The 27,036-nt window shown below is 38.3% G+C and overlaps 1 protein-coding gene across 1 annotated transcript in view; it reads right to left on the minus strand.

The window, feature by feature from the left end:
- Nucleotides 1-1,390: 1,390 nt before the first annotated feature.
- The window catches only part of LOC144309488 (membrane-associated guanylate kinase, WW and PDZ domain-containing protein 2-like), a 93,205-nt gene continuing 67,559 nt past the window's right edge, over nucleotides 1,391-27,036 (minus strand). The window contains exons 3-4 of the mRNA XM_077890579.1: nucleotides 5,612-5,827; nucleotides 1,391-1,514 (exon numbers count right to left, since the gene is read on the minus strand). Coding sequence (XP_077746705.1) covers nucleotides 1,423-1,514; nucleotides 5,612-5,827 — 308 coding nt within the window. The 3' untranslated portion in view covers nucleotides 1,391-1,422. The remainder of the gene's footprint in view (nucleotides 1,515-5,611; nucleotides 5,828-27,036) is intronic.

Consider the following 27,036-nt stretch of genomic DNA (forward strand, 5'->3'; position numbering starts at 1 on the left):
CGGGCGAGCGGGCGAGCAGCAGCCTCCTCCGGCCCCGGCAGCCCCGCGCGCGCCCGCGCCGCCTCCGCGCTCTGCCCGCCGCCGGGCCATTCGGCCCTTATATACCAGCCGGCCCGGGGGCGTGGCCGGGGCGTGGCCGAGGCGGGTGGGGGCGTGGCCTGGGCGTGGCCTGAGCGGGGCAGCCAGGGAGCCGCACTGCTTCCTGGGAACTGTAGTTCCCTCCACCCCATCCCAGCTAATGCACAACAGCTGTCGGCATGGTTGCCGCTCGCCCTCAACAGCGGTGCCCCCTTGCGCCCTCCCTTCGCAGGGAAGGCTGGGATTCCCGCCTCGCTGTCAACTCCGTTAGATCTAGGCTGGTCCTTGATGCACAAGGTGGGGGACCTCAAGCCCCCTAAACGCCTCCCGCGATGACAAGCCTGGAGTCAGACAAACCGAGCTAGGTTGCAGTCCCAGCCTGCCATGAACCGCCCGTGTGACCTTCAAGGAAGCGTGTGACCTGCGAGGCTGCAGAAACTGAAGTCTGATCAAGAGCATGGCAGCTCCTCAGATTCTTCATCTGAAGCAAAGGATATTAGAGTTTGCTTCATCTGAAGCAAAGGATATTAGAGTTTGCTTCCATCTGAAGCAAAGGATATTAGAGTTTGCTTCCATCTGAAGCAAAGGATATTAGAGTTTGCTTCCACCGGACAGAGAGAGCACAAGCAGTATTAACCTCACGTTAGAGACAAAAGCAAAGCTGGGAACAGTTAGACAACTTGCTTAATGTCACAGAGCAAACAACGGAGTCTGGACTCGAACCGAGAGTTCTCTCAGAGACATCTCCACTTTCTCCACAGTTCCAGATGGTCTGTCTATAAATCCCCCTGCAGCAGGACTGAATCCTCTCACTCTTGTGCTAGCTGCACTAGGGTTCATTTCAGGAAGAGCGGGTGCTCTGCACAAGCTGGTATAAGAATGTGGCTGAGGGATGCCTGGGTGGCTCAGGGGTTGAGCATCTGCCTTGGGCTCAGGTTGTGATCCCCGAGTCCCAGGAATGTTGCATTTAAGATGCTACAGAAATGCTTAGGAGGGGCAGTCCAGTGGGCAGCAGTTAGAGATATGGCCCTGGGACATTAGAGGAAAGTGAAGGCTACGGGTAATCGACAGTATTTCAAGCTATGGGGCTGGATGTCAACTCTAACAAGATAAAGATGCCTAAATATAGGTGAGGTTAATGTCAAGGAAAGGTTTCCTGGGGATATGATTTTTAAGTATCAGTTTAAAGACAGATTTTCTAAGATGATGTAAAGCTGTATCATCTTTGCAAGCATTCGATCTAACACTGCAGCCACACATTCACTGAAGGACAAATATAACAGAATACAGTGTAATGAAATACACTGAGCTGAAAGACTGATTTTACCTTATGGAGGTCAGGAGTCATGCTGTCCTCAACATGGTTAACAGCCCAGCAAAGGTGATGGGGACAGGATGAGTTCGGGTGTTCCTGGGTCCAGATCTTAACACTGTTACTAAATAATTATTACCTTAGTTAAGTACCTTAAGCTAAGTTTCAGCATATTCTTTGATAAGTAAGCATACCATGGTTATGGGACAAGAAATAACGTATGGGCTATATGTCTAGCACATCTTATGCATTCATTAAAGGAGAGTTGCCATTATTTATTTTCATTGTTATTTTTGTGACTGTCAGTATTAACCAGGTTAAAGCTACATTTCTAAGGATAGAACAATACTGATTTCTATCATCAAAGTGACATATGTCAGAGAGAGAAACATTTCTGATCTGAGACACTGAAAGATCATCCCATGGCTTTTCTAGGTGATATGGGCTAACTCCATCTGTTTGATGTAATTCCAACCAAAAAAGGGAGCCTAACATTAATTATTCACTTAAAATACTTGACTATTCGTGGACAATGTTACAGGTCAGTAGAGCTTCATGTACACAAACTGTACATAAATATGGCCTGAAACTAAAAGGAATGTATAGTTCTAAGTTTAAGTCTAAAGGAGAAGCGATGAAGAAAACGAGTAGTAGAAGTAAATTGAGGACTCTTCTAAAACCTTTATTTACCTAGCGAGAATAATTCATTTCAGTAAAACATAAGGAGTTAAAGATTGGTAGGCTTTTTTTTTTTTTTTTAAGATTTTATTTATTCATAGAGACAGAGACACAGGCAGAGGAAGAAGCAGACTCCATACAGGAAGCCTGACATGGGACTCAATCCTGGATCTCCAAGATCACACCCCGGGCTTCATTAAACCTCTATGCCACCAGGGCTGCCCAAGATTGGTAGGCTTGATGCTTAAATGCATGCAGAATATTTTTTAAAAATACGATTTTTTTAATAACCACAGAGCCACATAAGTGGAGTTGTACATGATTTCCAGAAATGAAAGAAATAAGAAACTTGTAGTAGGTAGAAACTAATAATGCCACTTTTAAAGAGGTACAAGTAAAATAATGATCATGTACGTACATGTTGCTGAGAAATGTATTTATGCTTCTATTGGTGCTATTACACTCAGATAGCATAGCAGCTAAGAACATGCTTCTGGATCGATATTTCCTATAAATAAATCCCAGTTTCTGGGCAAATTACTTAACAGTAGTGTGCCTCAGTGTCCTATTCTATGAAATAGTACCTAACCCGTAAAATCTGTTAGGAGAAATAACTGAACTAGTACACATAATGAAGTTAAAGAGTTTCTAGAACATGGTTAGCATCCACAAGAGGTTAATTTTTACATTATTTATTATCGGTATTATCAGCATTTTTATGTAATGGAATAAAAGTACCTCAGTAAGCTTTTCTCACTTTCTAAATGCACCTCATCGATTGTACTATTTATGCTCTGAATTGACATCTGATGTTAATTAGTATTATAGGCTCTTAGTTGATACAGGGCGGTAACTAAAATTTAAGCAAGAATTTTCTCAATATTGTTTAAAGTGTCTTACATCTGGTAAACATGTATGGGAAGAAAAAAGGCAGGGTAAAGACCCTATGCTAGAAAAAAACGTGACAAAGTTCAAAAGATGAAGATCTGAGTGAATATGTATGGGAAGGAGGCAATGTGAACCCTAAAGTTTCTATTGGATATTCTAATAAAGGATGAAGGACCAATTTCTGGTTTGGGGCTGTTTTCTCCATCTTTGAACACTGGGCAAAGAGCCGCCTAATTTACATATGTCTCATCTCCCATAAGGGACAGAGAAGTCCAGCCAGGCTTACAGAGCCACTGCAAGCATCTGTTGGCATTTGTGGCATCTATTGACTATCCAGACATCCCAGAGTTGGCCTGGGTAGTTGTTCTCTACCGTCCTCAGGCTGAGAGGTCCAGGGACAGACATACTGTTAGGGCTGCTTAAGAAGAGTGCAAACCAATCCATGTACCTTGGGACCCCTCCTGCCTAGCCCAAACTCACAAACAAACCAAACCCAATTCCTTATGTCTAATATATGAATTGAAAGGAATGGTGCTTTCTACATTTACTATGACGCCCAATTAAATAAATTTCTAATTTACAAATAAATGTATGTCAAGAATACTTCATTTGATTTGCCTTATACAGAGTAGAAATGCAATAGAAACCAACGATTCAGGCCCAACCAAGGGCAAATATTTTATGTTTTTAGCTGTAAGGTATTAATCAGTAACAAACTCTGTAACTGCTTTTTGATCTCCAACTTTGTTTTTTTGTGATTACTGCTTCCACTTGGCTGAATCATTTTGCTTCTCATATCAAAGATAGCTAAGAAAACTATGTACTACCAACTTAATTCAAAATCCATTACATAATGAAAAATAAATATTTTGACAAAGATATTTCAGAATCAGAACAGAAAAGGTATCTAATTGCTTGAAAATTACCTATAGACCTATAAATTGCTTTCCTCTCATATACATTTACTTAGTTCTTCACCTTCTGAACCGCATCACATTTTTTTCCGGCACAGGGTCTTTAGTAAGCAAGTTACATTATGTACAATAGTGATCTTTAGCATTTATATACAGAAATTGGTGATTGGTAGGAACAGAGCATAAGTTTTTCACCATTGCATTTATGGAGGAGGCTGTCCTCCTCTGAGAAATCAAGATGAAATCACTTTTTAAGGTTTTACACACTGATTGGAATAGATTAGATTTTGGTCTCCCTATGTTTGAGGAAAAACATTTTTGTAATTAATAATAATATATTAAATAATAATAGTATATTTCCTACAACTATTTTGATGTCTCTATTTTTAATTATCATTGTACAGTTTCTATAGTGACGTAGTATTTTAATTTTCATGCTCTATTATTTTTATCAACATTTCATAAGCTTATTTCTTAACCTTCCTTATTCATAATTATGAATTATGTGGGGCAGCCCCCGTGGTGCAGCAGTTTAGCTCCACCTGCAGCCTGGGGTGTGATCCTGGAGACCCAGGGTCGAGTCCCACATCGGGCTCCCTGAATGGGGCCTGCTTCTCCGCCTCTCTCTCTCTCTCTCTCTCTGTCTCTACGAATAAATAAATAAAATCTTAAAAAAATAATATGTATGAGAAGTTCATGTGTTAACATTTTTTTCAAGAGCTTTTCAGTTCTTAGATTTTCAATGCCTACTAGTATGCTGTTATTAAAAAATAAATAACTAATAAAACTTTGGAAATTTACTCCAAGCTTAGAGGCTATAAGAATGCCATAGTTAGGGCAGCCTGGGTGGCTCAGCAGTTTAGCGCTGCCTTCAGCCCGGGGCGTGATCCTGGAGACCCGGGATCAAGTCCCACGTCGGGCTCCTTGCATGGAGCCTGTTTCTATCTCTGCCTCTCTCTCTCTCTCTCTCTCTCTTTCTGTGTGTCTCATGAATAAATAAATAAAATCTTTTAAAAAAGTATATAAAAAAAGAATGCCATAGTTTTGCTTTAACATTTAATCATAAGTAATGTAAGGAAAAAAAACTAATTTTATAATTATAATAAAATTTGGCACTCAGTTAGTAATAAGCACAAGAAAATAGCAAAGCCATACCCTTGTGCAAACACACTTTATATCTGCCTGCTCTTCTTTATATATGTGATATGATAGATCATAAATAAAAAAGATAACAAGCCTTTTCCTTGTTCAAGGGTAGGTGCCTTTACGAAGTCAATGTCTAAAGATGCTTTCTCCACATTGCCAGATTAGATAGTAAGGGTGGAGAGAAAAATATACAGACATGGTGTAGCTCTAGTCATTTTGAGTACAGTGTTCATTGAAGTTGTTAACTAAATCACATGAAACAACCTCTTTTTCCAGAACAGTGAGTATAGTAAGATTTCTAAGGATAGATTTTACCTAATTTTAATTAGCAAAGATCCCAGAACTTTATACAATCATATTCATGACTTGTAATATTTTCTAAAATGTAGAAATAGTTCATTAGATTTCTATTAATACTGTGTATATGAAACAAAAAACCGAGGAACATAAACTAATTGGTTTATATGTCGAAATTAAAACTAATAAAAGGGATACAAGAATTATGTCCTTTCCATTTGATATTAGAATCCTCTCTCTCTGAGGTTAACTATAATCAATCATACATATAAATATGTACATATGTTAAATGACTAACCTGGTGTTACTACTACTCCATTTCCATTGACCACAGGCCTCTCTTCCTCTTCTTCCTCGGGAGGCTCTATACTGGCTTTCTCCATGTTGCTCACTGATTTATTCCTCTTCCGTTTTCCTTCAGCACTTGGAGTGGCTCCCGGAAGTATCTGGTCTGTTACATTTAATAATAATGGTGCTGGTTCTGCTGGAGGCTTTGGCGTGCCGTAGTAATTGTCTGCAAATGATACCAAAACTTCAGGGAGTTAGAGATTTCTCTTACTGTGTGTACAGTCTGTAAAAAATAGAAATTATATTGATAAATGTATATCCTGTTTCTTGCACATACGTGTATTTTACATGCATACAGATATATGGCTTTGTCTCCTTTCACATTTTTATATGCATCTTTATTTGTTGCTTTTACTATATTGGGCTTTAATGCTTAAATAAAGATACAGATTTATCTTCATTTTCACCTTTTGCCAAACCAAAATATAGTCTTATGTATTAGTCTCATATTGTTCAAAGCTATTTCAAAAATATTTTTAAAATTTGATATGCCTGATTATAACCTTTTTAAAAATAATTATGTCTGATTGAGGGTGCAGATAACTTTTTTTTTTAAAGATTTATTTATTATTTGAAAAAGAGAGAGAGAGAGTATGGGCAGGGGGAAGGGCAGAGGGAGAGGCAGAGAAACAGAGGCTGTACTGATCATGGAGCCAGATGGGCAAGTCTTGATCTCAGGAACTGAAGATCGTGACCTGAGCTGAAACCAAGAGTCAGATGCTTAACTGACTGAGCCTCCCAGAGGCAATTCGTAGTTTTTTTTTTTTTAAGCATATCTCACAACAGTCTGGAAAGGCAAAGTATATTGTGCTTTTTCTGTAGCTTTCAAAAGGCTTTGACTGTTTTCCTTGATGTCCACAGTGACCTGCCCAGAGGGGTATCACCAGGCCAGTTCAGTGGTTCTCATGGCTGCTGACTGTGGGCCTACTGCCCTAATCATAGCTCTCATGATCTGAGCTATGGAATATCTGTTCCTCCCATCAGTCTGTGAGACCTCTTAACAGGGGAGATGAATTCTTATTTCTCTCTGTAATAACAGCCTGACACATAGTAGCCACGGAATCAATGCTTACCAAGTGAGCATCTTTATATATTTAAGGAAATTATTTATAGTTTAAGATTTTGATTGGTAAAGAACATCGTGGTGTTTTGTAAATATATTTAATATGCTACTGGTGGAAGGAAAACTTATGCAAACAAAATAAAAACTGCCTTTAAAGTTGTGCCCTCAATTCTAACAAGTCAGACTATTCAATCCAAAGATAAAATAGATAATTATCTCATTATAGCTATTGAATATGAAGATCCTACCATGCTCTAGACAGTTGTGTCCACAGAGCTGCAATGAGAAATGTGATAATATTATTATGAAATTAAAATGGCCAAAGACAATTTTTAGAAAGCTATCGCAATGTCAATTAAATAATTTCTGAAGGCTTATTGTTTACATTTGGAAAGTGAGTTTATATTACCTAGTTATGTTGCTACCTACTGATAAAAGCACAGCACATTATTATTTATAGGATGTTAAAGAAAAAAAAGCTTACTGTTACCACATTTGAGAAAGTCAATAAACATTTTTCACAGATGGATTTTAAGTCAATGACTGCTCTTAGATCTAGCATTTTACAGTACTCAGTTCCAAATACGTTTATCTAAACACTCATCTCTACCTGCATATTTCTATTGCATCATCACACATTTTTACAACCTCTACCTCCATTCACATCGCTAACCACTGGTGGGTGGGGAGAAGCCTCAATGTAATAAGAGCGTATAATAATTGGAAATGTTTTGGGAAGAGTACTGCAATAAAACTAGTAAAGTTATTACTGTTTTAAAGAGAAAATCTAGCAACTACCATAAAGCATAAATTCAATATATGTGAGCATATCTGGAAAACTCCTTACCTGGCTTAGCACTTTATGTTTTCCAAAAAAGTTTCCATGTATATTAAATAGTTTATATTATGCCTCAAAAAAAAAAAAAAACATCTGAAAGAGTAAAGACAATATTGTCCTATGGAACGTGGGAAAACTGAATCTCAGTGAGACCAACCAACATACCTGAGGGCAGAGCTGGATAAGACATAAATACAGGTCATCTGATTCTTTGCCTAGCGCCATGTACACTTCGTTCACAAGCCTGACCCTCAATTCACCGAAGACCTACTAGGTGAATCTAGGTTGGAACATGTGTGATGTTTCTTGTTGGCACCAACATGGGCTGTTTTCATGGGCTTCAGCTCTGGATTCCTTCATTTACTTTGGGGCTATGCTTATCCTATCCTGAAGTTGTGATAACAACCCTAGAAATGCTTGGATTTGAGGCTTGTAATTGTCCCAAGATGCAGACTGAAATAGGAACATGTGTGGGAGGGAGGAGAGTAAGAAGAGGCAATGCCCTGGATTTGTAATTGGGAAGCTATTTGGAGACCGGCTCTGCAGGGTGCGGGGATGTCTACAGCCAAGGCTAAGGACAGACTGCTTTGCACCCTAGGCTCCAAATAACTTTACACATTCCTATGTCCATGCATTTCTTAAGCCTTTCCCCCTACAGATACACACTCCCTTCTCCTTTTCTCTTGAAATGCCATCCTTCCTCTGCTGGGAGCTCTTCACTTCAGCAAATGCAGGCCTGGAAGACTCTAGTCCAAGCCTCTTATTTTACAGCTGAGGAAATGGCATCTAGAGGATTTTTACTTGCCTAAGTACATACAAAATCAGAGTCTGGTCTCTTAACTCAGTTGTGTATGTCTTGCCGTCTCTAGTGAATTGCCAGTTTGTACACCCATCTTTCCTTTTACAATTAGTTTACATCTCCATATGTACTTTATTTTTTAAAAAAGATTTAGTTATTTATTCATGAGAGAAAGAGAGAGGCAGAGACACAGGCAGAGGGAGAAGCAGGCCCCACGCGGGGAGCCCAATGTGGGACTCGATCCTGGATCCCGGGATCATGCCCTGGGCTAAAGGCAGATGCTCAACCGCTGAGCCACCCAGGCATCCTCCATATGTACTTTATCTGTCCTGCCAGGACAACACGATTGGAAGTTCTCCAAAGAAAGCTACTTGATATGATACATCCTTGCATCTGCCTTTAGGGAGCTGCACAGCCTTCTGGTCATAGCATAATGAGATGGAATGCTAGCAAATGGCCATCTTCCTTCGAAAGCAATTTCAGAGGGAAGGAATTTCTTAGATATCCCCTCCCCCATCTCACATGAAACTATTCCCTTGTCTTTTGTGTCTTTAGCCCCATAGCCAAGTGATATTGTTATGAAATAAGAGTTTCCCAGGGCTTGCCTGCCCTGCCAGCAAACCCTCACTTCACCACTTTGAAACCACGCACAGATGTTGGGTTCTGAAAGCCAGAGATAAAATTAGAGGGGCATTTCTATTTGGAAATACTTACTAAAAACTCAGTTATGGCTATACAGATATGGGAAAAAAGTTTACTAACTATAGCCCTCTATGAAAAAGAGCATTAGTAGGTTTTTTTTTTCCTCTTAAAAATTATTCACATAGCTCAGAGCTGATTTCAGGGCATTCAGAGAGGTACACTTGTTATTTATTGCTTATGATAAAAACAATTGAACATGCATATGTAAGAAAAGGATTTCAAACTTTTAGCTCAAATCTCATTGTCTCCGTAACATCTCTGATTCTGGCAATTCTAAGGGGTCTCTTTCCAATGAACTTTTCTAAAACTTTACTAAAACTCTTAAGATTTTCCTTAAAAAAAAAAAAACAGTTTGTTGGTAGGTGACTAAATTCTCCTACTTAAATATGAATTATGTGGGGGTTCTATTCTTATTTATCTGAGTATCTTCTACAAGATCATGGTAAACATGGCATATCCTTAACATGGGTCTGTTGAATATACTAATAAAATAATTACTTTGAATCTGCAATTATTTGTGTTATAAAGTCGGCATGAAATAAATGGAGTATAAGAGGTTTTTGGTCTAAATATATTTCTGAATTACCACATAAGGCCAACCAGAGAGAATATGCAAAGAGACAAACATTAATTTAAAAATAAATATGGGTATCAGGTCAGCTAAGTGGGCCAAAGCAGTGTGTAGATATCATCTGGTTCATTTGTGATCAAAACTTGTGGTAGCAAGAAAGGAAAGTACTGAGTTTTTATTTTGAATTCAAGTATTTCTGCTTTCCTCAGCATTATTGTGGTGTGTGTGTATGTGTGTGTGTACTTTCCAGATCTACCCTCTTAGCAACTTTCAAGTACATAATACAGTACTGCTAACTATAATAACCATACTCTATATTGTATATTAGATTTTTAGAACTTACTCATTTTATAAGTAAACGTTTATAATTTTCGATCATCTTCAATAATTTCTCCAAACTCCCTGCCCCTGGCAACTAACCAATCTACTTGTTTCTATTTAATCTTTTTTTATTTCACCTGTAAATGAGATCATATAGTACTTGTCTCTTTGTGTCTGACTTATTTCACTCAGTATAACGCCCTCAGAATACATCTATGTTGTCAAACATGCAGATTTCCTTCTTTTTATGGCTGAACAATATTCTATTGTGTGTATGTGTGTATATACACCACATTCTCCTTATCCATCCATCCTTTGATGGTCATTTATGCTGTTTTCACATTTTGCTTATTGTAAATAATGATACAACAAACACGAATTGCAAATATCCCTTCAAGATAGTGACTTTATTTCCTTCAGATAAATACCCAGAGGTAGAACTGCTAAGATGGTATGGTAGCTCTACTTTTAGTTTTTTTTGAGAAACTTCCATACTGTTCTCCACAGTGGCTGCACCAGTTTACATTCCCTCCAACAGTGCAAGAGGGTTCCCTTTTCTCCACATCCTTTCCAGCACTTATTCTCTCTTGCCTTTTTGATAAGCTTATCTAACAGGTGTTCAGTGATATCTCATTATGATTTTGATTTGCATTTCCTTGGTGATTAGTGATACTGAGCACCTTTTCATGTATTCATTGACCATTCGTATATCTTCTTTGAAAAAAATGTCTGTTCAAGTTCTTTACTCATTTTTTAATTGTTGTTGTTACTGTTGTTATTTTGCTATTGAGTTGTATGAATTCCTTATATATTTCGGATATATTTAATCAGAATATGATTTACAGATATTTTCTCTCATTCAGTAGGTTGCTTTTGTTGATGGTTTCCTTCGTTGTGCAGAAGTCTTTTAGTATGATGTAGTCTCACTTGTTTATTTTTTACTTTTGTTGCTTGTGGTCTTGGTGTCATACCCAAATAATTATCATCAATGTCAAAAAATCAAATAAAGAAATCAAGACTAATGTCAAGGAGCTCTTCCCTCTTTTCTTGTAAGAGTTTTATGTTTTCAGGTCCTTCAAATATTTCTTCAACATCACTTACGATGATAACATCTTCCCTAAAAAATTTACAATTGCCAAAGAGAAGAATGGCTCCTGGTGGCTCAATGGTTGAGCATCTATCTTCGGTTCAGGGCGTGATCCTGAGGTCCAGGATCTAGTCCCACATCCAGGCTCCCGCAGATATCTTGCTTCTCCCTTTGCCTATGCCTCTGCTTCTCTCTCTGTCTCTGTCTCTTATGAATAAATAAATAAAATCTTAAAAAAAAACAAAGAGAAGAATGAATTTTAAAGCTCACTTTTATTTTTTAAAGATTTATTTATTTATTTGAGAGAGAGAGCGAGCACTTGCATGAACAGGGAAGGGGCAGAAGTAGAGAGAGAGAGAGAGAATCCCAGACAGACTCCTTGCTAAGCAGAGAGCCCAACATTGGACTCCATCCCATGACCCTGAGATCATGACTTGAGCCAAAATCAAAAGTCGAATGCCCCACTGACTGAGCCACTCACTTTTAAAGTAATTTTTTAAAGTTACACTTTTAGCAAACACAAAACAGTGAAAGTGGTTGCTATAAATTCTGCAAGATGTTAGAAACATTGAAATCAACCTAAAGCCCTCTTCCAGGAGGTCAAAGTGTAGCTCTGTGATAATTTACAACTTTTCTTCCTTCACTGACTTTTCGGGTCCTATTATCACCAAGAGGACATATGAGAAGATTATCACCTCACAACTGTGCCAGTAACTGTAATAGTCCCAGCTGTGACTTGGTTTCAATAACTACCCAGTTGGCCCACTTGAAGGTATCATACAGTGCTTCTGCTGCTATTTTAACAATGGATCTTCTAGAACACTTTTCTTCTCCGCAAAGCCTTACAGTCAACACACCGAGTTGACTTTAAAGTGTCATTCATTTAATAATCAAGGTCATGTGCAGGGTGCTCTTACGCAGCCATTTAAATATACATAATGCTAATTTTAAATTCCCAGGACCCAGTTCCATTTTAGCAACTTAACAGAATGTGCTGTGTTCTCTGATAATAGAGGGACTACTTCTGTAAGTGTCCCTAAGTTATTACAGGAAATATATTCATGATTACAATTCTGCTTTTAGGACATTGCAATCTAAGTGGAACAAAAACCAAAACCAAAGAAGTAGTGGTTGGATCCAGGAGAGAGAAATGGCTTTTATTTAGTTTGTTTTCAGTTGTAAGATTTACAGGTATCTTTTGGAGTTTCTTCCCTCTACTTCTAGTTTGACTTTTGTATTAGGGAGTTTATTATCTGACTAATTTAATAAATTCTTCACATTCCAGAAAGAAAAAGGAAAAGACAAGGGGATTAGTAATAGGTGTCTTAGTTCAGAAAATATTTGTTTTTTAGAAGTAATGGTGTTTCCTATACTGCTATGGGGCTTATTTAAAGTAGTTACTGACTTTTTAAACATAGATATCTGTGAACATAATAACTAAACATGGTATCAAATAATTTCCCATGATGATGCTCAATAGTATTAGGTTCAGCTTAAGCCTGTCCTGCTAAAAGGGAATCCACTAGGTAGAAAAGTACCTGAGGATCAGTTTAAATGCTACATCCCTCTCACACTGAATCTTTGTACTGATGCATCACTCTGTGCCTCAATTTCTTCATCCACAAAACATATGTGCTTCGGGGATCCCTGGGTGGCTCAGCGGTTTAGCACCTGCCTTTGGCCAGGGCGTGATCCTGGAGACCCAGGATTGAGTCCCACGTTGGGCTCCCTGCATGGAGCCTGCTTCTCCCTCTGCCTGTGTCTCTGCCTCTCTCTCTCTCTCTCTCTGTGTCTCTCATGAATAAATAAATAAAATCTTAAAAAAAAATATGTGCTTCATGCTTACTGTCACATCCAGTTTGAGAAATGTTTAGTTTTAATAACACTGATGTGAGGAAACTTGGAGAGATTATAAATATAATTCTTACATATATATACATGTATACAAACACACATAGAATTTGCCACCTACAGTCACCTCTGAGCTATTTCAGTAATATTGAAAAACAGAGTACAAAGAAGAAAATGGAACAAGAGTGATAAGAAAATAGGGATCTACATAGAACAGTAAATAAGAAATGAGTAATGATATCTACTTGTAAGTAAAAGGAACTATTCATCCAGTTTGCAGCTTGAAGGATGGAAGAAGAGAGATGGTACATGCCACTCTCCACACAAAGTGGGGGTAAACAGGAGAATTCTGAAAGGAAGAAAAGGAAGTATAGCTTTGGGAGACAGGAAGAAAGAAAATGAAGATTAATATTAATGATTGAACTTGGGATATAGTACAGAAATATGGAAGTCAGCAAACTGAATTGGAAGGGAATAGGAAGGCAAATTAGTTTTCAACATCTTAAGGTTGAAGTGACAGCAGGATACCCAGGCACAGATGTCCAACTGACATTTGTACAGTTGAGAGTGAAGTTCAAGATAGAGGTGAGAGTCACAGATTGGTTTTGGGGAGTATTTTGGAGGTGATAATTGAAGCCATGAACGTGTACAGGGTTTCCAAGGGAGAATGAATAAAATGGCATGGAAAAATGCCAAATGTGATGTGAACACTTAAATGGTCATGTTCTAAAATAATTTGTGATTCAAGTTTTAATCTAGATATTTTTTCAGACAAAAATTTCTAAGAGTATGAAAAACAATATATACAAAATTCTTTGGCAGTTTCAGGAGAAAGGTGTTCTAGAAATCACTTCTTTCTTCCTATGTCAACATCAACAATGATATACAACCAGAAATTCTTCTGGGGTTTCAGACATAGACAGAATGTTTGAGTTCTTGTTCTTCCATTTGATAGCCTTTGTCTGCTATCCTGATAGTGTGCTCCTAACAATTCCACCACCGTCCTGCTCCTTATAAGGCTGGAGTATCTACTGAGAGGGTCAGGCACTGCCGTCTAGGAGAATGAGAGAGGGAGCTGCCGAAGCATAATGTACAGCCTTTGTGGTTGGTGGAGCGAGGGCTCAGGACGAAGATCTTGTATTTATGAAGATACGAGTTTCTCAGGCATCACACACTCAGCTGTTCCAGGGAAAGACAGAGGAGGCAAATAGTAGCATCAATTCAAGGTTGGGGATCTTGGACAGGTGCAACAGAAAAATAGAAAAGCAAGACTGAGACAGGGGTTCACAGAGGGGTAACAAAAGGCTCAGCTGGGAAGTAGTAGTGATGTGTGTAAAACTTTTGGAAGAGGTGAAGGAAAATCAAAGGGTTAGTGACAGAAGAGACAAGCAGAGAAACTAGGACGTTTCTGGGATCAAGAGATGAAGGTCTCTAAGAGATGAGAGATGACATGTGCTAGGAGGGAGGTCGTAAGAGAAATGGATTCATGTTTAGATGTCTGGAATTCTAACAAGTTCAAGGTCCTGAGCAGGTGAGGGAGTAGCTGAAATTGAATGGCCCATGAGACTAGATTATTAGCTGGGTCACTTATATGAATGTTGAAATCTAGGTTAGCATGAAGGAAGCCTGCAGTTCTGGCTCCAAAGTCTTTAATGAATAAAGGGAATGATCAGGAGGCAGGCGACTATGGCAGGTAGGGTCAGTGACAAGATGAAGTATAGAGCTGAGAAGATTCTAGATCAAGATGGAACAGCAATGTCTAGAAGACGTGGCAGGGATACAGAAGACCAGCTCATCCTCCCCCTGGGATAGGGACCACACGGTTTGAGGGAATGGGCAGTTGTCTCTTGGAATGACTACGGAAGCAGCAGCCTTCTCGGGGGGGATATTCGGATTTCAATCAAGGGAGGAGACAAAGAGATCACTATATTAATTATTAACTAAGAAATAAATATTTTGGAGAGAGCAAGAAGGTTGCAGGGGATAGTTTAACGTAGGAGCAAAGAAACTTAGAAAAGGACATGGACGTAGGTGAGAGACTAGAAGAAAAGGATGCGGGTGGGGGTAGCACTTGGGGATGAGGATAGCAGACCCCAGAGCTGAGAGGCAGGCTGCCTCTAATGTCACTAGTCTCAGGACACACCTGCTCCCTTCTCTGGAAAGTGATGATGGCTATGATGAGGTCTGTAAAAGATTGGCACGGGCTCTCTTAGGTAAGTGCCACCAGGGGTTTCACTGAGGGGAAACAGGAGACCTGGTCCAAAAGTGACAGTGAGAGACATGAAGGTACCCTCTGTTACTGAGAGTTGCACATACACATCCAACTGTGTTCCTAATACATAAACAACAACAACAACAAAAAATCAATCACCATGAAGGTGCTATTTAAAAGGAGTTCTATCTCAGGCAGCCCAGGTGGCCCAGTGGTTTAGTGCCGCCTTCAGTCCAGGGCGTGATCCTGGAGACCCAGGATCGAGTCCCATGCCATGCATGGAACCTGCTTCTCCCTCTGCCTGTGTCTCTGTCTCTCTCTCTCTGTGTCTCTCATGAATGAATAAATACAATCTTTAAAAAAAATAAAAGGAGTTCTATCTCTATTATTTTTCCTGTTTTGTTCATTTATGTTCCTTCTTCCTTCATGTTCTATTCCTGATGTGTCTCTCTGTAGCGGACTCAATGTGGCACAGATGTCCCATACACTGCAGTGAAAAGGAAATGGTTTCCTTAGCAACAATAACCACACAAAAGACTGAAGAATTTTCTTTGCTACTCATGTGACGTTTTAACAGTTTAAGGAATCCAAACAGTAGAAAAGAATAATAAACATCCGATTGGAACATATTGCAATGGGGATACGTAGAATGAATGTAAAAAGGCATTTACTATTTATAAACAGTTGATGGAGTGATTTTAAGTGACCTGAACTTTAGCATCAATGTTTGATTTTTTTTTTTCTCAGCAAAACAGGTAAAATCACACCATATCTAGCTAAGCAGTCTGAAATATATTCTTTCAGGATAATTTCACTGTCACCTGAATCTGATAATCATAAACAAATAAGTGTTTGATCCATTACACAATAATGTCCTGAGCAATAATGGGATGTATGTCAGAGAGAGCTTTTGAAGAAAGATTTTGTTGTTCAAAGAGCACTTCTATGAACTTATCGGTCCTAACCACTCCCCTAGAAGGGATTCTTAGAATTTATAATGCCTCCAGGCTTCTGCTACCAAATTTTTGCTTTTCAGTTTTCTGTTTTAGCAGCTCTAAAGTAAAGTTTAGAATCATCAGAATTGCATCTGAAAATACACCCACTTTCCTCCAGCTCTCTTTTTCGGTAAGTTTTGTTTTGTTTTTTTTCCAATGATCATTTGTTTAGAATTTCTTGCCAGAATGTTTACCTGCTGACAATATGGTAGTAGTGTATTAAGACTGTGGGCAAGAAAATGAGAGAGTCTGCAAATATGTGCAATTATTAGAATTTGGTAGGAATGTTTTTAAGTTGTATTTAAAGTCAAAATGTCCTGTTAAGACATCCTGGCAAGAGGATGGGGAGTATAATACACAGTTTTCATAATTTGACGGAGGAAAAGTTCAAAGATAATTGCTAAGCATGCAAGACAATTACTAGTTTAGGGAGAAATTTCATTTGGGTTCTGAAGGGACTGCTGCCAGGAGACCATCCACGCTCTGTTCAAGCCTCTGTGAAGCCACGTGGGGATCACACACCTCCCTGAGCCTGGCCACTGTGACAATTAGTGGAGTCTCCTCAAGCATTTGGCCATTAGGTTTATGATGCAAAGCAACATTGATTCTAGGATTATGAGTTTTGAAAAACTAGGAGCATGAAAAAACGATAAACTAGAGCCACTCAAGAGAGTCAGGAAATGAGCCAGAGCTGAGGACTTGAATAAAAATTAACTTGGTGCCATATGACCTCAGCCATCCACGGCCATGTTTTAAGTCCCCGGGCAGATGGCTTTTCTTAGAGGCAACTCTAAAAGCTGTGATAAATTCTGTTGGTAGAAGTAGTAAGTGCCCCTTCAAAGACAAAATGCCCACATTCCTTTTCAGGTCACACCTTTCAAATCAAACTACCCATGCCCATGTCGAATCTGATCTCCACAGATGTAGTCACTGGAAAGAAAGTGTGTAAACTTGATACAATGACCAAGATTATAGTTAAAATAGTAAGCAGTAGTGCATTAAATCCACGGTTTCTCACCACAAATACAGTACTTGAGACTGCAAACAAGTCTAAGTCTATAAGACACAAATTCAATTTAATTCATAGCACTTGGGGGTTGAAATTACATGTCAAAGTAATATGTTAATACGTGGTGAGGTTTTTTTTTTTTAATTGGCAACATTTAAATTAGCAGAACATAATTCGTATGATAAAAAGGAAACTACAATTTTTTTGTCAAATTTTGTAGATACGGGAGATATATTACCTCTAAAAGATCACCACCAAATATGCTATACATAAGCCAGGGGAGTTGGGCTGAGTTGCTGCAGAAGGACACTGCATACTTGCTGGTCATCTAACCAGACGCTCTTCTAAGAAGAGACTAAGCTCAGGAAAACTAGCTCTGTTGTGGCGGCTGGGTGGCTCAGTCAGTTGAGCATCCAACTCTTGGTTTGTCTCAGGTCATGATCTCAGGGGCACGATCTCAGGGTCATGACATCTTGGCCTGCGTTGGGGGCTCTGTTCTCAGTGCGTGATCTGCTGAAGATTCTCTCTCTCCCTCTCCCTCTGCCCTACACCTGCTCACACAGTCTCTCTCCCAAAATCAATCAATCAATCTTTAAAAAAAAAGAAAAGACTAGCTTTGTTTTCACTCTGCCCAATATTTCAATATTATAGGAATTAACCCTATTAATCTATGGGCCTGAATCAATTCTGAAAATCAACATCTTACATTTCACATGTATTAAAATATAAGGGGAAAGTTTTGCTCTGGATCAACTTACATTAGAACAACTAAATACTTGGAAGTTTTGTGATGATGACAAGAACTTTAAGTCTGCCTAAGGATGCAGTTATTTAACAACTTTAATGCTGATACAGTTTCATTTACCAAAGGAATCTGGCTCACTTTTTTTCAGTTCTTTGAAGTAAACATATCCTTTGATATGGGATTTTTAATATAAGCAATTAGGAATAATGGTCCTTATTGTCATTAAAAGCCCTAAGGCTATCTCCACTTTTGTAAGGGAACACAACTCAAAACACAACTCAAAAATATGTTATCCTTTGTCTACACAATTTTTACCATTCAGTTAAATCAGTGACAGCACAGACTGCTGTCGTTTATCTTGGAGTTCCAATTATAATGCTAATACTAACCCAGGGCAAGTTACCTCAAGCCTTTGGCCCCCTTTTCTTCAAGCATAAAATGGTTGTGGCAATACTTAACCTGCAGTATTGGTGTAATCGCTAAATGAAAAATTAATAACGTAAGAGCTCCCAAAATAGGTGCCCCACACTACGTTCTTAATAGCTACTCTTCCAGGTTATTTCCAGATGTTTATTTTCTTACACTGCATCATTAAAACATTTAGCAGAAAGATTTAAACATCTGTTTTTCAGTCTATTTTCTTGTCACAGACAACACGGCCTTACCGTTGGCCTTCTTTCAGAAATTCCTCATATTTTCTCATTTTTTCAGCTGATGTCACTAACAATCTACTTTTTTCCTAGTCCTGCAAGACTGTTAGTGACAGAGAAGCACCATTTAGTACTACTCAATTTTGCATTAAGAAAAATTGAAAATGACAAATTAGTTTACTTTTTCATTCAGTCAAAAAACATTTAGGAAGCAGCTGAGTGCCCTAAAACAGTATGGCTTTGGCATCCCGGGCTGCCAATATTAGCTCTGCGGCACAGCCAGATCATTACACCTCCCGGAGCCTTGGTTTAGTCATCTGTAAAATGAGGATAGTGCTTGGCTGGGCAGTGCTGAGAACACCCGGCAAGGGAGGTGATTCCAGGATGGGACATCAGGCTGAGAGTGAGCTGACACGTGGGATGGCCCTTCAAGGATAAGGAACATTTAGAAAGTCAGAGATGTGGGAGGAGTCCCCTGATGAAATCAGTAGGAATTGTCCTTTGATGTCCCACTTGTGGTTCTGTGAGCAAAGGCTTGGAGGTAGGAAAGTTGAGAGCATGTTCTGGAAGTGGTGAAGGGTGAAGACCAATGTTTTTGGGCATACAAGGTGAAGAGAGAATGGAGAGAAAGCGCGCTGGAATATCAAGCAGAGGACAGGATGGATCCTGTCCTGACTTTGTTCTTTTCTTTTTTCTTTTTTTTTTTGCTCCAGAGTGGGAGAAAAGGCATGGGAGCTAAATGACATAAAGGTGTGAAAAGTCTAAACAAGATTGATCCTAACCTAGTAATGGTAGTTTCACAGGTGAGAGAAAACTAACAAGGTTTTCCAGTCAGGATGACAGAAAGGAGAGTACTATTATCAACAGCCAGAGTAGATAAAAGGAGGATAATAAAAATTGAAGGGATTTGTCCTGTAGGTACACCTAGAGGTCAGGAGAGAGGAGACTCCCAAATTAGCAAGCTATATATAACAGAATCCACGCAATATATAATACCGCACTCGGAACACCTGAAGACTTTAATGAGAAGTTTCAGATAACATATCTTCACCATCTTTTTGATAATTTAAATGACACAGTTGATTTTAAAAGTTTTTTTCATTGATAATCAATCATACATGAGTCTACTATTTGCAACATCAGGGCCTAGAAAAATTTATGCAGTCAAGCAAAAGAAGCTTAAAAATAAGGTGTAATGACTGAACCCCAAGGCTGAGATTTAATGCTACTTCTGTCATAGGTTTCTTGTGTTAGATATGGAAAGTAACCAACTATTGTTCTGAGGCCACTTCTCCTTTTTACAAGATGAATTGAAGAAGTTTGACGTAATATGAAACATACAGTTAATACTACTGAAATAAAATTGATATAAAAATGAGAAAACATGTAGTTCACAAAAACAAAGGTTTTTCCACTACCCTCCTTTATTCCGGCATTTCAAATAATTTGCTCCTTTGAAAAAGTAAATTCAGAATTGATAGACAACCCTATCAAGTTTTTATTTTCTGCATTGTTCTTCTATGTCCCCTTTTATTTACCATCTCAGAAGAGTGAAATATCAAACAGACTCTTGAATATCAAAATGCCAATGGAATTGTTTTATTCTAGGTAATGAGTGAATGCTACACAGAAAGAGGTACAGCCACGTTGTCCAAATGACTTGACAGTCTCAGTAGGGGTGCCTGAGTGGCTCAGGTGATTAAGCATCCCACTCTTGATTTTGGCTCAGGTCATGATCTCAGGGTCATGAGATCGAGCCCCACATTGGGCTCTGTGTTCAGTGTGGAGTCTGCTTGAGATTCTCTTGCTCTCTCTGTCCCTTCTCCCCCCTTGTGTTCCTCTCTCTCTCTCTTTCTCTCTCTCAAAAGCTGAGAAGAAAGGGGGGAAAAGTCTCAGTAACAACAAACAGTCCATCAATAGAAACCAACCACAATGCATGCCAAATGAGTTGCTTACATTTTTCCTCTTTCACAGAAATTTCTAGTTTAATTGGTAGCTTATGCATCAATTATCCAATAAGTCACTTAGGTTTAAAGGAAAAGTAATTGCAGAAAATCAATCTTTTAATTAGGTTTTATGTTCATTTGTAAGAGTAAACATTTTGTAGATGTCCCTGACACCCACCTTCCTTCTTCTTCCAACCTCAAGAGCATCACCCCACCAAGTGCCTCTAGTTTTCTTACAGAATCAGTTCTACTGCTTTACTGCACCATTTCAGCCATATTCACATATCTCAGAATGTCTGCCATCATTTTAAAAAGTCCTACTTCCAACCCACACCTCTCTCTAGCAAATACTCAATTCTCTACTTCTCTTAGAATAAAACCTCTTAAGAGTAGTTCATACTCAGTTGTCTCCAGTTCTTTTCTTCGGATCATGTCAAAAACCTACTCCATCAGGCTTTTGTCCACACCATTACAATATAGTTCCCCTTGTTCTGGTTACCAAAACATCTATAAGCGTACACAGTCCTGGTTCTCTTCTTCCTTTATTCATTACTGCTTTTCAATCACTTTTTCTGCTTCCTTTTTATCTTCTCAAACTCTAAGTGTTTAAGGTCCCCAAGGATTGGTTCTCAGGCTCCTTCATTTCTTTACACTCATTTCCTATATGATCTCATTCAGTCTCACAGCTTTAAATGCCATCTAGAATGTAACAACTTTCAAATTTATATCCCCAGCTCCAACCTGTCCTCTGAACTCCAGATTCATACATCAGCTGTCAGGTTCAAGCTTTGCGGGTCCCAGACCGAGCACTTGATTCTCCACGTTCCACCTCCACAACCTGCATATTGCAGTGTTTCCCTTCACTAAGTAATAACTATAATCCATGTAACAGTACTCCATCAGGCCCCAAACACCAGGGCCATCTTTTGATTGCTTTTTTCCTCATATACCTCATATCAGTATATTACCAATTCTGTCATTTTACCTTTGAAATAGATCCTGAATATGACCACTTCTCCCCTATTGCACACCCACCCTCCAGGTTACCAGAGGATTTCTCACCAGTCACCCTACTTCCACTCTTGTCCCCACTGCCTAGTTTGTCTCCACACAGAAGCAAGAGTGACCCTTGTACACAGTGGGTCAGATTATGTCACTCCTCTGACCCAACCCTCCAAAGGCCTCCCTTCTCACTCCAGGTGGGAGCCAAGTGTCTGCTCCCATTCTCCCCTCTTCTTGCCCCAGCCACCTTGTTTTGCTTGCTGTTTCTGGAACCAACAGCACATGCTCTATCCTCAAGCCTTTCCACTTGCTGTTTTTGCTGTCTAAATTTATCTTCCTCTAGATATGGGTCTGGTAACTCCCACACTTCTTTCAGGACTCTACTCAGATATCTCCATATCAGAGAGGTCTCCCCAAACCAGGTACTTAGACCATAGAAAGTGATCTCTTAAAAAACCACACACACACACACACACACACACACACACACACTATCATCTTACTCTTTTATTTTCTTAATATCACTTAACCCTACCCAACATTTTATTGTTTTTGTTTGTTTCCATTCATTTATCTATACAGGGTTTCACTTCTCTCTCGTTTGCCTAAAACGCAAGCCCATAAGATCTGGGACTGACTCTGTTCTGTTCACACATATATTTCCAGGGCCTAGAACAATCACTAAATGAACAAATGAATGGCCAAATAAACTCTATCACTTATTCCCATATAGTACATGAATTCATTATACACATACACATACAGGCACACCCACACACCAATGGCAAGTTATTGTTAGCTCTAAAATACATGTGAACTATCTCGGCATATGGAAAATAAGACTTTTTAGGGGTAGATTTAATTTAAGTCATGTTCAATATCATGTGTATTAAAAAATTGGAGGGTAAAAAGGAAAGAAATATATAAAATTAATCATTCTGATAACACTATAAAGATGATCTATTTAAACTTTTAATTCATTTAAAATTGCTTTATGATTTGTGTGCATATAGAAAATTACATAATCATTAAATGTTCAATCTGATGAATTTTCACAAAGCAAACACCCAAATGAAGACACAGGATTCTATCAGAACCTCAGAAGTCTCCTCTTGACCCTTCCTAGTCAGGACACCCTGCCCAAATCACTACTGTGATTTCTATCACCATTGGTTACTTTTGTCCTTTTTCAATTTTAAACTATCGAAATGGATTTATACAGTATATATTCTCTGTGTCCAGCTTGTTTTGCTCAGAATTTTGTTTTAGGGTTTTTCATATGTTTGCAAGTAGTAGTACTTCATTGTTCTCACTGCTATGTACTATTCTATTGTATAGATATTTCACAATTTATTTTTCATTCTTTTGTTGATGGATATTTGTTTTATTTCCAGTTTGAAACTATTAAGAACGGAGCTGCCATGCCCATTTCTGTTCTTTGAACATACATGTGTATATTCTGACAGAGTAGAACGGAAAAGCTGGGACACGGTGTGGGCATATGTTCAGTGTTAGGAGATACTGCCAGTTTCTCAAAGCGTTTATGTCGTTTGTTTCCTTTTCAATTTATTCTCACCCAATTCACTAAAATCTGGACTCTGCTACTTCTAAGTGAGTAAATCTTGAGAATATTCTTGAAACATTAATAACTTTTTATAGCTTTGAGACTTAAAATCATCTATACAAGCAGGATTCCTGAAGTGTAGCCGGGGGTATTAATTCTGAAGACAGTCACTGGATTATTGGGGGGTGGGGAGGGAAGAAGAAAGAAAATAAGTTTCACAGACAAATAAAATAGGGAAACAGGATCAACTAATAAAACAGAAGTCTTTTAAGGCAAGAGTTCTCAGATTTGCCAATGTCTAATGTGTGTTGACAGTTACAAGAGTGGACTGCCGTGTGCAGTGCTAGGATAGGAACTCTATGTGTGACAGAAAACCTTTATTCTCCATGGAGTAACTTGTGGGGCTGTGGTTCCACAGAATACACTGTGAGAAATACTGGGCAAGAGTGTTTGCTTAGTGATTACCAGAAATATCCATAAACCTTAAAGACTGCTCTGACTCAAGCACTAGCAACACAGAATACGCAGTGAAAATCTTTGCTACAGATTATTTATATGTCATTATCCTTTTGGTTTTGGTTTAATCCAACTTTGAGTTCCTTTTTCCATTGTTCTGTACCCCGAATCAATTTACAGAGTCAACATCCATGCTGGTTTTTAGTTTTTGACATTGCAAATCTGGTTGCAACAATTCGATATGGAACTTTTTTTTTTAATGAAAGATAATAAGACTGGAGCAAAATTAGGTTACTTAAGATATCACATATTTTAACTTGAATAAATAAAATTGCTAAAGATTTTGTCATGTATCCATTTATAGGCTAGTCTTTAAAAATCAGCATTATCTCCTTGATGTGAAATGAGCTTAGTCATGTTGATTAGTTTAAATGAACTTGTTATTCTGATGTGTATTGAAATTATTATCACCTTCACTCTTCACTGTGTAAATTATAGATAAAGAAGTCTCCTAAAGTTTAGTGCAGAAGTAGCATCACAACTGAGAGAGAAAATAATCTAACCAAATGTGATCTCCTGGATCTAATTCTTTTCATTAATATAAGAAGGACTGAGGCAACAGGGGCCCTTCTGGCTCCTATTCTCAGTTAACTTGAATTCAGTGTAATATACTTTGGAATGAATACTGGATTTCAATAAAGAACACTTGGGGAATTTGAAACCCAGAAAGCAAGGAAGGCATCCAAATTTATGATGGCTCAAAGATGCTTGAAATAGCAATTTATGCCAGATCAAATTCCATTTAAATGGGTTGTAGACTACTGGGAAAAAGTGTTTATGGAACATCTTATATTAGCAAAGTGCTTTCTGTCATTTTTTAATAGTCATGTTAGGTGGAGGGTTATAATTGCCACTGACAAGGACAGCTCAATATGACAACTGACATTAAAGAGACTTTATAAAAAAATCAAATTATTTTAAGGTGTTTTATTTGATCATGAAAATAATAACAATAACAAGGGGAAAGAAGAGGGAGAAAATAAAGTATAAAAGGAAAAAAAACGAAAGAAGAAATGTATGGGGGAAGCAAGGATAATAATTCTTGATATTGAATTTTCTATCTGGCAAAGTCCTGGCATGTAATTAATGTCTGATATATATTAGTTATTCCTACTATTAGCCCACTATTCCTCAAATTTTCTGGAACTGTATATAGATTGCAAGTTAAAAAGACAGAGTGTTATAACAAATGGTTTCTAATACAACAAATCAAAAGAAAATAAGAGACATACTCTTAACACCAAACAAGAGGTAATAACAAATGATCAATGGGAAAAGTAAATCTCTTTACTTTGCAGCCTTGGGTCATTAGTGGTTCAGCAAAGATTTTTAGTGGCTTTCATGTTGCCTCTCGCTGAGCTCCTCCAAGCTTATGGCTCGTCTAATGTATATAATTAATTATGAAGGGAATCAGGATATGTGGTATCCTTTAAATTATGCCAACTCTAAAGAATATTCATATAAATCAAAGATTGAAAGTAGTTTAAGTCTCATTAAGTAAGTTTAACTTTAATCCTGGTGGAGAAGATAAAACATGTTAGACTGAGGCAAAAATCTATAAGGTGCTATTTTGTTACACTGGTGGCCCCCAATGAACCACGTCTCCTCATATTCATATACTGGCACTTACCCACACGACTCTGGTTTGGCCATGGGACTTACTCTGGTCAATGAGGTTGGCAAGCGTGCTGCAAGCAGAGGCTCGGTAAGTGCTTGCACGCTGGGACAGGTCTTCTCAGAATACTCTGTCTTAGATCTAAGCCAGGATGCCAAAGGAAATCCAAACTATCCTGCTAGACTCTAAGAAGGCATTCTTCAAGCCACATAGAGGAAGACTAGGCTCCCCAGCCAATCGCTCCAGGGGGATGTGATTACATGACTGCCTCCCGTCAAACAATATTGAACAAACAACTGTCCAACTGACTCCAGCCAACCCACAGAATCACGAGAAATAAAATCTTTGCTTTAAGGCACTGGGTTTTGGAATGGTTACATTCACAGCAATCAGTAGATAAAACAATAATAGTCCATGAAAATCATAGCATTGGTTTATCATTATACATCACTCAAACTGTTTTAAATTTTTTTTCTGAAAGTGATATATTCACATCATTTAAACAGCCAAATTGTCCTACAGTGCTAATAAAGGGGAGTCATTTCCTTACATAGCCCTAATTCCCCTCCCTGGAGGCAATCATTAGCTCTCTGATTTTGCTTTTTCTATTTACTTGAATATATATCGCCATTTCTTATATTATCTTGATTTATCCACTTCAGACATAGCATACTGACAGCATATTATGGCAGAAGAGTGTCCATCCCTCTTATGTAATTCGTCAGTATTCTTTCACATTTCTCATTGAATTAATATCTTGTATTTTTATACTATGAACATATAAATATTGTTCACTACTGGGGAAAGTAGTTTCATTGTGTGAGATTTCCTTTCTTGAATAATCAAGTTTTGTTTTACCTTTTTTGTTTGTTTTGCTATTCTTGTTTTTTTACTACTAATTGTTCTTTCTTTCCAAACTCTTTAGCAATACCTTTCAATTGGGTCCCATATACTCAAACTTGTCAAGTAATTCAGAAGTTCCCTTTTTTCTCTTGGAGAATGCTTTGCTAGAGCCTTCCATTCTCTCTTCTTCTGATCTGAAGTGTTCTTGATCTGCTACACAGCTGAAATCTCAGGACTTCCCTTCACAATTACCAGAGCATTTCCTGGACTCATTCCTTCATTGAAGGCCCCATTTCCTAGAACTCCTGGTTCTACTTCTTTTGGAGGTTCAATTTTTCTGTAGTTTCTTAAGAAATGGTATTTGGAGGCAAATGTTTACATCTTGTATATCTATCTGAAAATTTTTACTTCCTTTACATTCTATTAATAATTTTATTTGGTTTAGTATTTCTAGGTAGAAAATTGGTTCTTTTAGAGTTTAAAAGGCCTCACTCTAATGTCTTCTGTTTTTATTTTATTTTTTTAAGATTTTATTTATTTATTTTAGAGGGACACAGAGAGAGTATGAGCAGGGGGAGGGACAGAAGGAGAGGGAGAGAAAGAATCTCAAGCAGACTCCACACTGAGTATGGAGCCCAATGCCAGACACCATCTCACAACCCGATATCATGACCTGAGCCAAAATCAAGGATTGGATGCTTAACCGACTGAGCGACTCAGGAGCCCCTCTATTGTCTTCTTATTTCTAGTACTGATCAGAAGAAGTATGATGACATTTTATTCTGATTTTTTTGATATATGCCCAATGTTTGTCTCTCTGGAAACTTTAAGACTCTTTTCCTTTCCTTGTGTCCTGAAATTTCATAATGGTGAACCTCGATGTGTATGTATGTGTGTTTCATTCTTTTTGATGGACAGTGAATCTTTAAGTAACTAAACTTAAGCTTTTAATTTCTTTTTTGACTCTTTCTTCTTCTGATTTCCATATTGTCTCTGGGACTTCCAAGTCAAATGTTGACTTCCTGGATTATCCACTCACTTTCTAC

Source organism: Canis aureus, unplaced genomic scaffold (genome assembly GCF_053574225.1).
Source record: "Canis aureus isolate CA01 unplaced genomic scaffold, VMU_Caureus_v.1.0 NW_027326424.1_RagTag, whole genome shotgun sequence".
NCBI lineage: Eukaryota > Metazoa > Chordata > Mammalia > Carnivora > Canidae > Canis > Canis aureus.